Here is a 14,958-nt window from a genome sequence, read left to right on the forward strand (position 1 = left end):
CATGTATGCTTTATCAGATAGGAACATAGAAATTTCCTGATTTGCGTCTCTGAAGGCCTTTATTTTTGAATGATCAGCAGTTCAAAAGTTTACCTTATCCTGTTTGGACATCTGTGGTATCTTATAATGTTAATCTATAACTAATACATGACAGCCCACTAAAGTTAGCTCTTTGTTGTGGCACAATGCAAGATCTGGTCAGAGTTCTCTCTCTCTCTCTCTCTCTCTCTCTCTCTCTCTCTCTCTCTCTCTCTCTCTCTCTCTCTCTCTCTATGTACATATCTGAATACATGAACACCTCTATGAAGCCAACATTCTTTTCAATCGAGTTACGGTAGCCATTTAATTGCCCGATAATGTAACATCAGAGGTAAAAAAAGCGTCTCTAATATTGAGTTAAAAGAAAATAATTATCGATTTTATACATTAAATAGATCGCCTGACTAAGTTCAAATAAAGAATATATATTATCCTCTACCTATCCGAGACGAAAATTGACAAAGGTCTTAATTTTATCTACATCCTCGTGTAAAACACTCTCTATTTATCAACATCCAGCCATCTATTGAGTTTTTTAATTGGACTAACTAAAGTGAGGATGGCTATCTAATGTAAGAGACTAAATGATACATAAATATCATATTCCATTCTGTTTTACTATTGAACAGATCAGAAAATAAAACAAATTCAAAACAACGTTGTTTGCATTAACTTCCCCGCGTTGGAGGAATGTATAATAAAAAAAAAACTGGTTCGATCTTAATTTATTTTGACCGCTATTTGAGTATTTCAATGCTGATGTGGCAAAAAATACAACTCTGAATGAAATTTAAAAAGAAAATATCTTTTGAAAAATGTTTTAAAGTGTTTTAAAAATCAGACTCTAAAAAGACAAGGAAGCGAACAAATAAACCGTTTATCAAACCTGTAACAATTTATTTACTGATTTACATTAGCATACAACTACATTCACCCGTCCAAACATTCAAAGGTAATTCATCACAGACACGGTCTTTAGCGGCATTCAGCTTCCTGTTGCTCCTTCGCTCATCCAAGCGTGAGCATAGATATTACTGATGGTGTATCGCTTCTTTACATTTACCTAGGAAGGGGAAGAATAGCATGAATGAAATAGAGATTGATATTGACCAGTTAACCGCTGTGCTCTGGAAAGAAGCGTAGTATTTAACAATTTGGCAAGAAAACTCGTCCTACAGGCCGTTTTGGGTCTAATTATGAGGAAAATCCTTCAAAAAATGGATTTTGAGATGTTGGTGGCAAACGACATTTTATTATCTTAGAAATGATATTATTGATGCCCAACTTCTCAAAATAGACTATAAAGGCACAATTTTTTAATCCACAGTCGAAAAGGGTACATGTCTTAAGAAAAGTGTGAAAAACGGAAAGATATTTTGCTATTTTCTCAATATATCGTTTTTCTAGGGGTATGGGATACTATGTCAAATATTTCTCTGAATCTTTTTAATGAAATTGTCTGAAAATTTTGTTATCACAGAGATAATGTATTATGTCACCATAGACATATTCTTTTTGATAAAATATGTGTATTTTGAATTATAATCCGTTTACTTCAAACATAGATCAACAAAAATGACTCTCAAAATATCAAACATTTCAAACCCGAGACCTCTTAGATCAGGATATTGACTTCTTGGGGGTCTCAGGTTTCGAACTTTGGATCATTTTATAAACGACCGATATTTAAAGTAATTTTTCTGTCTGGTCAAAATGAATAATATTATTCTGTCACAGAACGCAGGTATAGATTAAATTGTAACCCTCCACCTCATGACGTAAATATCTTGTAAGGATTTAGATGAAGAAGGTTGACTGTAGAGTCAAAATAATCTAACATGTGATCCACAGCGTCAAAGCAGTATTCTGGCGAGATGAACTAGGCTCTGTAAATTGAATTCATAGCCACATATTATATGAAACTTGGGGCTAATTACCATTCCTTAAGGTGGGGAATAAATACAGTTCATTACACTTAAACAAAATATCTGAAAGTTCGTATTACCCATGATTTTTCTTCTTCCTTTTTTTTTTCCTTCTTTTTTTCTACTCCTTTTTTTTTCTTTCCTTTTTATTTTAATCCCAAGACAGAGAGACATCCAACTTTTGCTCTCATTTTGTTAGTTAACTTTTTAGAATTAATATTTGTATAGCCATGTTCTTTTTATTTATTTATTTATTTATTTATTTATTTATTTATTTATTTATTTATTTATTTATTTATTTATGTATGTATTATCTATTTATTTATCTATTTATTCCACTATTTATTTATATATTTATCCCTTTATTTACCTATTCCATCGTTTTAATTCTAAATTCATTTTCTTTTCGTTTTGAGAAGGTGCCTCATAGATAGAAAATTGTAAGCTTCTTGAAGTTGAAGAATCAAAAACCCACTCTTTTGAATGAAGACATTGATGTGAACTCAAATTGCATATGTTAAGCTTAGAATTCAATTTCAAGCATCTTGTTCTCTCCGACTCAATGCCGTTTTGTATTGTGTCATAAATGTTAACTCAGTGTGCCAAAAATGATAACACACTGTGACATAAATGATAACACAGTGCGTCATAAATGTTGAGACAGTGCGTCATAAATGTTGAGACAGTGCGTCATAAATGTTAAGGGGGGGGGGGGGAAGCGATACTAAAGGGTCATTTATTTATTTGATGAAATATCCTAAACTTCTATGCACAGTCATAATGTATATGTTTTGGAAGGATGATTACTTATAATTTTCTTCGAAAAAAGTTGCCCGTTACTATGGAAACGACGCCATATTGGAAAATAAACACCCAGAGGACCTGCGTATTTGTGTGACACTCATTTGTAGAAAGTTTGAAGAAGATTGATGGAAAACTGAGGGAGGAGATAGGTTTTTAGTGACGAAAATTGCAGTTTTGAGAAAAACGCATTTATAAGTCAATGTAAACGAGTTTAGGGAAAAACTCTCCTCTCGCTCTCTGATTGGATTGTGACCACATGACATAATTAAGAACAAAGTGATTGGTTGTTGAAGATGGAGGAGAGTTTTAACTTTTAATTGATATGTTTTTGCCTTTACTTAGTTATAAAAACTGTTTGATATTCTTTCATTAAATCAGTCCACTGAAACTAAAAATGGGCAGGATTTAACCATACCATGGGTCACAAAATACGTTTTTTTAGTCGAAAAAACTGAAGATGAAGTTCTCATGCAATTTTTTATGCAGACAAATGGTCACATGACAACATCCCACCAAAATCTAATTTTTAGCAAACTGGGTCAAAATTCATCATTTTTAATGTCCCCCCCCCCCCCCCTTAAGACAGTGTGTCATAACTGTTGACACAGTGTGCCATAATAAATGTTAATTTCAACGTAAAGACGAACTATTCTGCTGTACTCTAAAAAACAATATGTTTTTCAAATTTTGGCCAGAAAACTCGTTCTTCAAATATCAATTGATAAAATGACTCTAAACTTGTCAAAAGCTCTGAAATTTGGGACTTCAAGGAGTTAAATGAAGTCCCAGGTTTGAGAGTGTTTGACAAGATAAGGGTCATATTAATCGATCAAAATTTGAAGGACGTGTTACCTGGCCAAAATATGAAAAGTGTGTTTTGCTTTTCAGAGTCTGTCAGTACTGTAATACCTCTAATATATGGCAAATCAAATCCTTGCATTCTTTACTGACGGTCTTGGACTTGGAAAAACTGACTTTCTTCTCCAGTTGGTCTCGAATCATTTTCTTCACGTTGGAGTCATCATAAGGCATTGAAGCACACACCTGTAATTTTATGTATTATTGATCCATTTAACACGGCATTTTGCCTTAACAATATTTACACGAGATAATCCACTTTGTCAACAATTGACAAAAAAGCGTCTCAGGAGCAGTCTGTATTATTATACAGTCTGTTTACACGTGCAGAATTTATACAAGTTTGATATAAGTTTTAACACTATGCGTCCTTTGGTAGCAGCAGAGCTATAGCGTCATCAGTAGAAAAGAGTCATTTTGACATAAATCGTAATTTATTTTAGCTTTATGCGACATGGTTCTCGAAAGTTTAATTTATTTTACATGGTCAATGTAAGGATATCAACTTGGAGCATTGCCTTGACACTAAAATTCGTTTGTGTATGGCGTCATCACTGATTGTACTGATGATTACGATAGCATTTTAAGAGAAGCCACTTGCTCTGTCACAGTACCATAGCAATCAAGAAATAGATAGCATTGCACTGCTGCAAAAGATGTGGGACGAACTGGAGACTGGAGAGACTCTTGAGGCTTGAAATTCAAATTGGCGGTGGTCGCGTGGAGCTTTAAATAGGACTATTGTGCAAACACACAATCACAAGTAATATATCAGAAAAAAAAACTTTAATAAATTTGGGGATTAATATGTTGAAAGCCAAATTGATGTCGTAGCAGCTGTTCTTGAGTTATTCAAACCAGGTCATTCATTTCTTAACCGATAAAGATTCTAAACCTTAAAGTTTATATCTAGATAGTTATATAGTTGATTTATTCCATTTTATTTTGGAATTATCATATCTTTTTAAAATATAAACAATATCGAATTAAATACGCACCATGATGTAGAGAATGATGCCCATAGCCCAAATGTCGTGAAGCGGTATGTAATAGGGGATTCCCTGAAGGATTTCTGGGGCAGCATAGGCGGCACTTCCACAGAAAGTCTTGCTTATGGCAGGCTCTTCAAAGTACCGGGAAAATCCGAAGTCGGAGACCTTTATGTTGTTTTGATAGTCAAGCAAAAGATTTTCACATTTCAAGTCTCTGTATAAATAGATAAAGATACAAATGATTGTGAACAATACTATTTATCGAAATCATTCTAAGGTTTGGTGCATAAAAGAGGCTTTATTGATCCTCAAAAAGTGTCAGCTAAAGCAACATCAATCTGATAGTCACACAATAATTTCATGCCAGTCAACACTTCTTGCAAAAGCAGGTTTATATATAATATACCGTTTCAAAGCCAGCTTCTAATTACCCTGCAGATTTATTGAACTGGAATATCCGCCATACTCTTTTGCGGCGGACCGCCGTCGTGGACCTCAATCTTTTGGCAGTCACCTTTTTTTTATTTTTTTTTATTTTTTTGTTTTTGTCGATTGCATTTTGTCGCGGGCGAGCGGGGAATTCTATATGCCTAATGTTGGAGTGAGGATCCTACCTAACACGAATATGGATCGGTTGAGTATTAATCATTACGATCCATGTATACCGCTATAATATGCACACTAACAGGCAAGTTACATCGTTTGGCAAAATATTTAGGAATATGCCCATTTTTATTCCTCGCAGAGCTCTTTAACCTTGTGGGTTTTCAGCTGGACATGGTTTATAATACCATTCTAATGCAGTCAGGTCGGCCATTAAGGCAAATATTTGTACAGTTTTATTTTCAAAAAACATGCATAATTTTGTGAAATCATGGATTACAAGTTTTATTTAATATTTGAATATAAAGCATGGGACAACTAAACAAAAAAGTAGATACTGCTTCTATTGTTTAAAAAAATCCTTCGCAAAATGTATGAAGGTTAAACGACCTTTAATAAAGTGTCGGAATATTCATTCCGTGTATTGTTATTTGGGCTCTATTTCTATAAACGTGATGATTTATCTAGGATTTCAATTATTTTATGTTTTTAAAAATGATGACAAGGTACGTCCTAAAAATCTGAAAACAGAATAATTTGTTTACCTGTGTGCAATACCACAGCCGTGTAAGTAAGCAACTGCATCTACTAGTTGTATAAACATTGTCCTTGACCTGTCCTCAGCAATTGCTCCTCGAAGCTTGATGTACTCTAAGAGATCGCCATGGCCCGCGTGCTCCATCACTATGTACACCTGCCAGAATGACATGATACAATAAAAGTAGATCAAGATATCGGGCACAGTTCGCTTTCAATAAAGTTTTAGGCCTGAGTTCGTCAATAAGAGCCGATGATTGACTTACAAGTCCCTTCAGTCCACGATTACTTGTTAAAGATTTGATTAAAGATTCCCCATGTTAAACTTCAAAAGGTTTGGCCTATACTAAGTATCAATCACTAAAAAGATTAAGCATTGTCACAGGGATAATGAGCAACACCAAGACTGCTGTACTCTGGAAAAACCCATATTTTAAAATTTGGCCAGAAAACTCGTCCTTCAAATATCGATCGATCTAAATTACCCTCATCTTGGCAAAAGTACTCTCAAACCTAGTACCAGGTTTAAGAGTTGTTTTTTTTTCCAAGATGAGGGTAATTTAAATCGATCGATATTTGAAGGTAGAGTTTTCTGGCCAAATTTTAAAATATGGATTTTTCTAGAGTACGGCAGAACAGCTTATACACTGAACCCTATGTTGAAAAAGATGACAAGCAGGTAGAGCGTCAAATCATAGATTCCATAACCATAACCGCTTATTACTATAGTTAATATGCAGCGTTCAACAAATACATTAAACAAAAATTCCATGCATTCTTTTTTTTTTTCTCTCTTGGAACGCATAGTTTCGTTATTGGTTTTTATCATTGCCGGGTCAGGACAAATTACTTGAAAAGTTTGGTAGTCAATTATTAGTCGACAGACATTCAATAATATTATTGAAGTTGCTCGAGCTTCATCAAGGTAAACTGGTTGGTTGAATAATCCTACCAAATATTGGTTTTCTGCAACTGGTTTGAATAGATGTATGTATAAATGGGGAGTGGTTATAAATCATTTAGCCCATTTGCAAATAAAAATTTATAATCTATATCCCATCTATATTATATATCATTGATACGAGTATCCAAATATACACAGCATTTGGAGTTTCCCATAGTGATTTGATTATTATACGTTTTAGTACACATTGGTAAAAGCTAATGTTGAGTACAAGCTGGTAAACATGTGGAAGAAGTGAATACTACAATGACAGGCAAATTAGATAGAAAATTAGAAGAATAAATATATCCCACAATATCACTCTTCCTCTTTGAGGATGGAATCTTCTAAGACCTCTGGGTTGCAGCACAAAGGTAATGTATTTGTCGTATATCTGACCAGTAAACAGGAGCTCTTGAATTCGCTTACCAGTCAGAGTAGATTGTTTAATAATGACCTTTTTTCGTATTTTTCTTATTGCTTTGTGCGAAGCTGTTTTCATAATACCTTTCAAGCACTGCTTCTCTCAGAAATACCTCTTCCAATGCACTGAAATGGACATAGATTGTTTCAGGGAGCTGTGTGTCCCATTTCGACACTCATAAACACCAGAACAAAAGGACATCAAAATTAGTAAACTGCATATTTCATAAACACCTTTTCAGATTTTTGCAAATTACGAGATCATTTTTTCTTATTTCAATATTTTCGTTGTTCTAATCATATTTTAAAATAAATAGCATGGTGAATGTATCTGTATAAACTTGAGCAGCTCTGTTTAAAGAGTGGATGGAGAAATGAAGAAATGAGGTGAGACATGGAATTCGTTTAAAGGTATTCGCCGTGGACAGAGACGGATGGAGATCTTTCATTGCCGCATTTCACGCCGTCATGTAGTAAACAAATAAAATATGACGATCTAAGAAGCACCTCCACAGATTTAAAGTGCTTAAAGCGGGTTCACCGTGTTCCATTATTTTTCTCAGCCAGGCCATACGAACAAAAGTTCCTTAATTAAAGTATAAGTCCCCTGTTATGTTTGTTTGTGCACTTACAATTTTTACACTTTTCTTTATTGCCTATAAAATGTACTCATTCATATCTGACTATACTGGTACAAAATGCCTTACTTCAGAGCATGACGTCAAAGTCAGAGGTTTGTGACTGGTGTCATCCTTTCAGTCACTGACAACTATTAACATAGCTTGAATTGGTTAGAAAATGATAAAATGTACCACTGGCGCGAGCTATGAGTTTCTTAGAGCTATTTGGTGGTTAGACTTAATTACTAAACTTTCACAGACCCTACTATTACGGTTACAACTCAAGTACTTTATCTTGTATTGAAAGAAAAGTTTATTTTTTCAATTAGGAAATCAATAAATAGTGTTGCCCTCTGCATTAGGAAGCAAATCACTACCCAGGAATATACTTTCTACTAAAGAAAGAAAGTAAACTACTTATTCTTACCTTTTGCTCAAATTCTATTATTTCATACAATTTTATAATGCTTTGATGGTTTACAGCTTTCATGCATTTGAGTTCTCTTGGCAAAAACTTCTCTTTAAAATCCTTTGGAGCACTGCGTCTGTTTATTATTTTCATCGCCACCCTTTTCTGCATCTTATCACTGTAAGCACTTTTTACTTTAGCATAAGAACCTTCTCCTATCGTCGTTCCTATGTTGTAGCCCAATTTCTTCAAATAGACTTCGTCATCGCTTGTAGCAAATTCTTTCACAGTTGTCCCCGACATATCTTTAAGCTCCCTCAAAGTCCAATTTCAAGCAGTTACTCAATCGGGTTTAGTTATCATTCTTGAAATGTAAAATAAACAAGGAAGACACCATTTTGTATTGTATACTTTTAGATGTAGCAACTTGTGTTGCACGTCATGAAGTAACACAGTACGTCATCGAAAAGCACTAATTTGCACGGCCATCTTTTTCCTTTCATGGAGACTTGTTTATTATTATCTCAACTCTACGGAAATCGGATAATTTTAATGGTACATTTTGGTGTATACTATTTTGAACGTGTGCTAGCTAAATTGAACATCCATGACACTTTTAAATCCCTAAAGTAAACATTGCTGGCATAATTTAAAGGTAAAATCTATGCTGCCGGCAAAAAGAGCAAAGCTTGATATGGACGACGAAGGGGGCCGTCTTCGTAGACTTGAGGATGAACTTCAGGTAATACAGGCGGAAGTAGAACCCATTGAAGTCAAGCGGTCAGCTAACTCTAGAAGTGAGTCTATAACTTACAGGCCAACCTATCGAGCTGTTCTTGCAAAGAATGGCTATCTGGTGCGGAAGACGTTAGGTAATGGCAGTTATTCTAAAGTAAAATTAGCCATCTCGTTTAATAAGATAAAGTCGTTGGTGGCCGTGAAGATTGTTGATAGGAGTAAAGCTCCAAGAGATTTTCAAACAAAGTTTTTGCCGCGTGAACTTGATATATGGCCAGGACTTCGGCAAGCAAATATAATCAAAGTTTTTGATGCTTTTGATGATGGCAGGCGGGTCTACATGATTCTCGAATATGCGGAAAACGGAGATGTTTTGAGATATATACAAAAAGTTGGAGCTCTTACAGAAAATCTTGTTAAAGGTTGGACTTGGCAGTTATGTAATGCAGTTAAATACCTACATGAAATGAACATTACACATCGAGATTTGAAACTAGAAAACTTGTTGCTCGACAAGAAATTCAATGTGAAATTATGTGACTTTGGTTTCGTAAAGGGAGATTGCATATCAGACATGAGTCGGACATATTGTGGATCAAAATCATATGCAGCACCCGAAATCCTTATGGGCCACCCATATGACCCTAAAAAGGCGGATATGTGGGCAATAGGAGTAATCCTTTACATTTTCATTACTGGAAAGATGCCATTTGACGAGAGTCGTGGAAACAGCGGGGTCCTTGAAGAGCAAAAAAAGTTGGAGTTTCCTTGGCATAAATACAAAAAGGTAATCCAAATCATAATTATTATACTACGCATTTTCAATTATTGAATCCTTAACTTGTCGCTGCCGTTGGTTGTGTGATTGATGTATGTTTTTTTTTTTTAAACTCACAATGTTGACATTGTTTTATAGTTTTACTGATAAGAATCTATACCATGTTGGCAAAGCAATATGCAAAACAATATGACAAAAAGTCGTGGGCAGCTAAGAAATAACAGTGATAAAATTTGACAGAACCTGAATATCTTTCTTGAAGTAAAAAACAACTTAAACACCAATTGGTGACAATTATATGAAATAGTCGGTTTATTGTTCTAGTTATAAAACCGACTCAAATCAGTTAGACGAGAACTTGCTAACATTATAAGATACGTAAAGTTGATACTCACAATAATCAACGTTAACTGCCGTGCTCCAGAAAGACCCAAATTTAAAAATTTGGCCAGAAAACTCGTCCTTCAAATACCGATCGATTTAAGGAAAACTCTCAAACCTGGGACTTCGAAAAGTAAAGAGTTGATTGAGTTTATCCCCTATCAGATGTGACCAAGGATTTCAGAACGATTTTGTGTCGTGTTGACTTAGATGCAGAAAATGGAATTTTTTTTGTAAAATAACCGTGGTTAAAAAAAATAACCTTATACTTTGGATACCTAATTTGAATACTCAAAAAAAAAAAAAAAAGATTCATGCATAAAAATGTCGTACCTTACAATATATTGATAGTTATAAAAGGAGATCAAGTAAAGTTTTTAAAAATATATATAATTTTTAAGGCCCTGCTACCTTAATCAACAAGTAATGCAAGGGAGGTAATCAAAGTAATATTTCCCTCTAAAAAGTATGACAGAGTTATCGCTCTTCTAAGTACCTCGCCAATCACGTCTTTGTGATAAAACCTCTTATTCGACGAGATGAATATCTTTCTTATGATAATTCATCCTCCTCTTTTCGGTATTTGATTACAAGTATAGAGCTAACCGTTTTTACGTAGAGAGTAGCACCAGCGATATAGGTAGGGGATACGAACCTCAGCAAATAAGTACACGTCGCCTGGGGTCATTGTATTCAATGGATAAGAAGTAAAGGGTTTCTTTTATAAAGGTAAAAAAGAACGCGTTTTGTCAGTGTATCAATGAAAGGCCAACCAAAATTGATCAGAAGTTGACAAAACCTTATATCATAATCAATAGTTAATTCCTAATAAAATCAAACAATTTGTATTTTTTATTTATATAGAAATGAATACAAGAGAAGTGAATTTCTATATATATTTACAAAACTCGAATCAAAAACGTTTAGATCCGAGACTTATTTGATAAATACGAGTGAGATACATCTTCTTCTTCTTCTTATCATCCTCCGCTTTCTCCTACTCCTCCTTCCATCTTCTTCATTTTAACCGATCAACTCAGTCAACGCTGATGCTCAAAAGACAAAAATATTTGATACTTTATTTGTGGTCTACAGTACACGTTTAAAAATTGAAACATTGCTTAGTGGTCTCTGTTTGACTCTAGGTTAGCCCTCACATCGTTTTACTTAAGGCATTGGTTTCAGTTCTGCTGTGGAATCACAAAGTTGAGTCCTTGGAAAAAGCTCTTTACTCACATTTTCTTACCGTATTTGGGTGAAAATAAATACCGGTTGGTTACAGCGTTGTCTTTGACGGAAGAAAATTGTAATAGTGGCTTACATACGCCATGGCTCGTCCTACATATCAAATACGTGTTGTTGGCTTGGGACCCTTTGTAAACCGCGATGAGCACATTAAATGGATATTGCCCCTTCACAAACTCTCGTGTAGATGATAGCATCATTGACTCAGCGTTAACATGTATCGTTTTGAAACAAAGTCAAACAATGTTGAGTATGGTTAGTGACCTGATGGATGTCAATGATAGGTTAAAAACTCTAGATTCGACTCCGAGTTGCGCTCTTAGATAATATATTTTACAACTTTTACTCCAGTCGAATTAAGCATAAATGAGTACCCGTTTTAGGTATTGACAGACACTTTAAGAGTTCTAGTAGGTAGAGACAGATATTTTATGAGTTCTAGTAAACTATTGGATGTGCGCCGTTTGAAGAAGAACTACATTTTCATATGGTCAAATGGACGATAATGAGGCACTGTATAAAGTGCGTGGAAGTATGGTGAATCTGTAGAATTACTATGTATTGATGTCCATTTTTATTTGTCTTTTAAATCATTTGTATAAAGAAACAAATTAGAAACATTGAAACAAAATTAATTTAAAACAACAAAGAATACAACACGTGTTTGCTTTATTACCATATTATTTTAGGTGACGAACGAAGAAAAGAACTTGGTGCTAAAGTTGTTCATTCACGACTTCAACCTCCGCCCAGATATCCATCGTATTATGCGTGGACGGTGGATGGAGTCAGCCAGCTCCATGGAGGCCAAGATCGGTGAACTGGCTCTGGAAGGAAAGAAAGAATACCACAAATCCCACCCTCAGCACGACCACCGCCATCATCACCACCATCACCGTCACCATTCACGCGATAAGAGCGAGAAACCTATGGCAGATAAAAGCTCTGGTCCTCACCCTAACCCTATGCCTGCTGCTCAGTGACATGTGTCATAGCAAATCATTCGTTTATTGCCGCGTTTTCAAAACCAGCAGTCTGAGTTTGAGCTAGGAAATGGGGTTAAATCTTCACAGGGCCAGAAATAAATATTGCAGATTAACCTAGCTTTCAATTATATTGAATTGAAAGAATAGAATGAGGTATAAATAAAATGTTGTTAGGTAGGTGATGAGTGGGGGCAGAATGATGATATTGGATTCGTTTGGCAAAACACGCTTTGAGACCTATCGCATGAATATATCTTATGATGAATTCCCTTTTAGATCTTTATGAAATCTTTGTGTACACAGCATAAAATGCAGCGTTTTGATAGTTGAGAATGCTAAGATGTTTACTCGTCACAGAAACGGATCATGTGGTAACTACGTGAGACTGCTCGCTTCAGTTGTGGCGGAAGGCATAAAATAAGGTCGGGTTGTACGAGAATGTGTTTGGATATTATGCTGAAAATCGGTGGATTATATAATTCTCATAAAATATAACAGTTGTATCAGCTACAATATGTACTGTGTTTTTATGAGATGGTTAGATACTTGGTAACTAAGCATTGCATCATTTAAAATGCCGCAGAGGAGTAGTAACAGTTGTAAAAATAGCAGTTGGAAGAGCTGTCGTTGTAGGAGGAGGGGGAGGAGGAGGAAGATGAGAAAGGAGGGAATAGGGTGGGAGGGGTACATGGCAAATGAATCTAAACTTTAATTGCCAGGGATGATTTTCATACCGTCGTGTTATCTATTAAATTTATCAAAATGCCTTTAAGTAATGAAATGCATTTGACCAAAAAAGTCAAAACAAAATAATTCTTAAAATGTCCTTGTTAGCTTTGGTCAGTAGAAATTTTTCTTTTCTTTTTTTTGGTTTTGTTTGAAAGAGAGTTCTCATCTATTAAGATACTGTTTATCACATTTAATGTATACTATTGGGAGCCATAGAGCCTCATCATAAATTAATCTAAATATTATGTTGATTATTAATTTTTCTTTTTTAGTTATTTATAAGGTCTACATCATACGTCAGCAACAATTTGTCATCTGTTTGTTACTTGTCATGGTAAACCATCAATCTTTCAACTTATTGGTTCCTTGCTCTTAATTTGTTTTCACCAAAAGCGTCCAATGATCACAAATATACTGCAATAAAATTATACCATTGTTTCCAAACATGCGTCCTTCGTCTTAAACATCACACTGAAGGAAATAAATGGCCACTCAATTCGTCATCGGGTTAATAACGATAAAGTAAACAAAAGAAAAATGCAACGAATGAAAAACCCTATATTTCTAACTTAATCTAATTGTTTAGGAAACTGCCGGGCCAATCTCAGTACAATACCACACTGGTGACATTCGGTGGAAATTGGCGAAGGAAATCTTCCACTTATACAAACTCCTCACATTATATCCGATAAAGACACCACCTCTTTTTACAAAAATATCTCATATATTTGGCGATTTCTAATTGCATGCCTAACTTTTCCATTATACTTTGTTACAGCTTATTAATATCTTGAATGTTTGTTTTTTAAGCTAATTTTAAAATAAATCATTTTGTCGGGTAAAATATGAAATACTGTTCCTTTCATGTGCAAACAACATCGCCTCCAAAGAAATCCGATTTTCTATTTAATGAAGTAGGCGAAGAAGCTTTGGACATAATATCATGTCTAGTAATTTTACACGTCTGAGAAGTCAATGAAATGTGCGAGTTAGTTTTAGAACATCTTTACTCCCGTCCCGTTTAAAGGCTGCGATCATACATTTATAAAATAAATGAAAAAATATTTTGCAATAAAATGAGTTTCTACAACTTAATTCATAATAAATGTGGTATTAGATCATTAAAAGACAGAATCTATCTGGATTCGTGAAGTAAAAATAAGCAAATCTCGAATGTATTATTTGAGAAGGAAAATCTTCAATTCAGCACCAAAGGATACTAGGCTTGGTAATTTGAGTGGATATAAAAATCACTAGGTTAGTGAGTTATAATGTGAACCCATGCAAAATCAACATCTTTTGATGTATGAATTTGGGGACAATGTACTACATTAATCAATTACTTTTTGTTTCTCTCTCTCTCTCTCTTTCTCTCTCTCTCTCTCTCTCTCTCTCTCTCTCTCTCTCTCTCCAAATAACAAAGTAACAAATTATTGAGAAGGCACTGGTGTAAGATGTAGAACTGAAAAAGTATGTATAAAACAGTGCTGTATAAAACAAAAAGAAAATTAATCGAAGAAAAAAAATCATCTGAAATAACTGACCAGTCGAGACAGGTTGATCTTTTGGGATGTTTTTCTTTTGTAGTTTTCTATCTCCACACGCCTTTTCAGATCTTTCTCTCCCTACAATGAAATCATTCCATTTAATCAAATTTTATAAGTTAAGCTAAAAAGGTTGAATATGAAGCATAAAATCCAATGTGGCATAATACTGTTTTGGGAGAATTTATCACATGTTATGCCAGAAGGAACAAATTGACCTTATGAATCTTAACTGTAGAATAGGGAACAAAAGTGGGATGTCAAAAAACGGGTTCCAATTTCATTGAAAGTGTGCAACCACTCTTCTGGGGGACTGAATACATGCCTTGTGTAATTGATCTTCTGGTTTCAGAGTGATGATATCCATTTTCTGGTCTAAATATATGCTGGTCCTGAATTAAGAT

At 34.7% G+C, this 14,958-nt stretch overlaps 2 protein-coding genes across 3 annotated transcripts; one reads left to right on the forward strand and one right to left on the reverse strand.

The window, feature by feature from the left end:
• Positions 1-896: 896 nt before the first annotated feature.
• Positions 897-8,584, reverse strand: LOC144972445 (testis-specific serine/threonine-protein kinase 1-like). Of its 2 annotated transcripts, XM_078913628.1 has the most exons (5): positions 8,172-8,584; positions 5,767-5,915; positions 4,625-4,832; positions 3,678-3,812; positions 899-1,102 (listed from the first exon to the last, which is right to left on the reverse strand). In XM_078913628.1, exons 1-5 carry the CDS (start codon positions 8,454-8,456, stop codon positions 1,025-1,027), a joined length of 855 nt encoding a protein of 284 aa, XP_078769754.1. In that variant the 5' UTR covers positions 8,457-8,584; the 3' UTR covers positions 899-1,024. The 2 variants fall into 2 exon arrangements, with proteins under 2 accessions (XP_078769762.1, XP_078769754.1); XM_078913636.1 differs by lacking the exon at positions 3,678-3,812 and having other exon boundaries at positions 897-1,102.
• Positions 8,585-8,639: 55 nt separating this feature from the next.
• Positions 8,640-13,454, forward strand: LOC144972440 (testis-specific serine/threonine-protein kinase 3-like). The gene is made up of 2 exons (XM_078913616.1): positions 8,640-9,678; positions 11,985-13,454. The coding sequence occupies exons 1-2, from the start codon at positions 8,818-8,820 to the stop codon at positions 12,276-12,278; spliced, it is 1,155 nt and encodes a 384-aa protein (XP_078769742.1). The 5' UTR covers positions 8,640-8,817; the 3' UTR covers positions 12,279-13,454.
• The last annotated feature ends 1,504 nt before the right edge of the window (positions 13,455-14,958 follow it).

This window comes from Berghia stephanieae, chromosome 1 (assembly GCF_034508935.2).
Source record: "Berghia stephanieae isolate SIO BIC M18660-M18661 chromosome 1, UCSD_Bste_1.3, whole genome shotgun sequence".
In the NCBI taxonomy this organism is placed as follows: domain Eukaryota; kingdom Metazoa; phylum Mollusca; class Gastropoda; order Nudibranchia; family Aeolidiidae; genus Berghia; species Berghia stephanieae.